General features: G+C 28.2%; 1 protein-coding gene across 1 annotated transcript; it reads left to right on the forward strand.

Moving 5' to 3' along the window:
• The first annotated feature begins 1,771 nt into the window (after positions 1-1,771).
• On the forward strand, positions 1,772-2,373 carry LOC111387862 (serine carboxypeptidase-like 16). Its single transcript, XM_023012460.1, has 2 exons — positions 1,772-2,040; positions 2,172-2,373. Exons 1-2 carry the CDS (start codon positions 1,901-1,903, stop codon positions 2,371-2,373), a joined length of 342 nt encoding a protein of 113 aa, XP_022868228.1. The 5' UTR covers positions 1,772-1,900.
• The last annotated feature ends 264 nt before the right edge of the window (positions 2,374-2,637 follow it).

Here is a 2,637-nt window from a genome sequence, read left to right on the forward strand (position 1 = left end):
TTAGGTTCCCTCCTTTCCTGTACTCTCATTTTTTTCATGACACTAGTCAAAATTGAACGTGCATTGAATGTTATTTTAAAATATTTTATAAGTGATGTAAAAGTAATATTTGATACCAATTTGTTGGAGTATTTGATGAATCTCGGATGAATTAAAGAAAATTAAATTTAGCATAGAAATTTAAGAGAAGAAAATTGTACTCTCAAAACTCAATTTTTATGATTTAAATTTTTTGTAATGTTGAAGTACTGTAAATGAGCAATCTTTTTATATTACATTTGATACATAAAAGTTAATTGTTAATACATAAATTTAAACACACGTTAAAATTTCAAGTACATGAATATAAATAAATTCATCTATAGTAACTATAGATTCATATAATTTAATATTCATCAACTGAAAATTCATTGAATATAGATTAACATGAATGTTAATTAATTGAGAATTAATAACACAAATTTCATAAATGACAATAATTATGTAGTATTTATTACATATCGAAAAATGAAATGTAAGGTATTATTGAAATAATTAAATTGTAGGGGAGTTAAAATCGTCCAAAAAATAATTCTTCCTTGATATGATGCTTTAATAGATTATAGATATAAATGGTTGAGAAATCCTAATCCCCGTCAACTTTTCTCGGAGAAACCTAGAAACTCACAAGGATGTGTGGATGTCTTTGTTAAAAAATAAGTGATAAAGTAGAAGAATTCTTTTTTGTAAAATTGCAGGAAAATCTATATTTTATTTATTTATTTATTTATTTTGTACATAAAAAGTCCTTTTTTTTAATTATTTTGTGAGGTAATTAGAATAATGGGTTGAGAAATATGATTAGATAATTATATCTACAATACTGGCAGAATGTGGAACACGTTGAAGAAGCACCGTTTAATATTCCAGTAAATATTCATATTAAGACATTATTAGTTTTTTAATAATGTTTTTTAAGACATTATTCATATTAAAACTTATTGGTTAAATGAAAGGAAACAGCACATAGAACTAACTTTATTAGTTGTAAAGTAAACCTTTTCTGGAATATTATACAGCGCTACTTCAATGTGTTCCATCTACAGTTCTTGCAATGTCAAGAGAATTTCAACAAGTTCGATTACCAAATTTTTATTATTATTTCTATTAATCATTTAGTCTAAAAATCTTATATGTATAATTACACAATTTTGTTGTCTGAAGCACGTTCGAGCCGAATTAATTTTATCTATATAATTTTCGTAAATAAAAGTCTTAAATCTTTTAAAGAAATTGCCTGTAAATATTGTGTGCAACAATTTCCCCACACAATCTAATTATACGTTGGAGCTGTAACTTAAAATTAGCCCCCGTTTGGCCCTCATTAATTTCCATTTCATTTTTCGCTCTTCTATTTTTAACCACACAATCTTTCATAAAATAATATTACACGTAAATCGAAAATTTTTTCTTCTTTTTCAATCATTCATTTTTCAAAAAAACAATATTCCATCCATTTTCATTACCACAAAATGGGCGTCAAACGTACACTTNCTTCTTTTTCAATCATTCATTTTTCAAAAAAACAATATTCCATCCATTTTCATTACCACAAAATGGGCGTCAAACGTACACTTACACCGACACCTGCAAGTCTAAATGTGTCAATACAATTACATTTTGACTTCTGGTGATAATTTAACTTTATTTATTGAAATAAAAGCATCTTTAGTTAGGTTTACCATCCAAAATTATTGAGAATGGTATATTTAACTATATCTTTTCGTTTCTATACAAATATATCAGAATAGGAAGCCAAACCACGTTCTTCAGCAACTCTGCATCATTTTCAAATCCCTGTGCTTATAAATTATATTTAGAAAACAGATTAGACCATGTTTTTCCTCAGTTTAATTAATTTATGGGTGTGGTTATAATGAATTGGATAGGGCCGCCTGCACTTCTTCTTCTTCCGCTGCTCTTCAACGTTGGAACATCACAGTCCATCATCAAGACTCTTCCAGGTTATTCGGGTAGTCTTCCCATCAAACTAGAAACAGGGTCAGTTCTTTCATTCTTTATTTCCGTAGTATTTAATACTATTTACAAACCGGTTATCAAACATGAATCAAATTCAAGAAACTGAATTCTTTGTAATTAATTATAGAATTTTTGTTTGAATGATTGTCTAGATACATTGGTGCGGGAGAAAATGATGAAACGCAGATATTCTACTATTTCATTGAGTCTGAAAATAATCCTAAAACAGACCCTCTTTTGCTTTGGATAACTGGTGGACCTGGTTGCTCTGGTTTATCCTCTCTCGTCTATGAAATAGGTAATCACTCTCTACAAATATGTGTATATAAGTTTTTGTGTCTAAATATGCACTAAGAGTAAGTATTATTTAGTTTTTCTAGGCTTAGCCAAACATGTTCTTAAAGAGGTATATGTTCATAACTGTAACTTTTGTCTTCGAGCACCTAATCCTTAATTATTTCCTTTTGCATATTAAGAATCTGTTTGGGAGTGATTTTCAGAATTGATTTTTTTACCGTTAGGAGAAAAGCGAGGTCTACCTGTGAGAGAAGAAGTCAAATATAATGATTGAAATAATGAAATAACGGTCAAAAAAATCAATGTTTTTGGGAAAAAAAT

The sequence above is a fragment of the Olea europaea genome, unplaced genomic scaffold (assembly GCF_002742605.1).
Source record: "Olea europaea var. sylvestris unplaced genomic scaffold, O_europaea_v1 scaffold4313, whole genome shotgun sequence".
Taxonomy (NCBI): domain Eukaryota; kingdom Viridiplantae; phylum Streptophyta; class Magnoliopsida; order Lamiales; family Oleaceae; genus Olea; species Olea europaea.

Bases quoted from the DNA above. Each gene is read 5' to 3' on its own strand.
- LOC111387862 (XM_023012460.1), top strand. From the start codon at position 1,901: ATGGGTGTGGTTATAATGAATTGGATAGGGCCGCCTGCACTTCTTCTT. The intron at 2,041-2,171 runs GTCAGTTCTTTC...ATGATTGTCTAG, and splicing joins CCCATCAAACTAGAAACAGG to ATACATTGGTGCGGGAGAAA.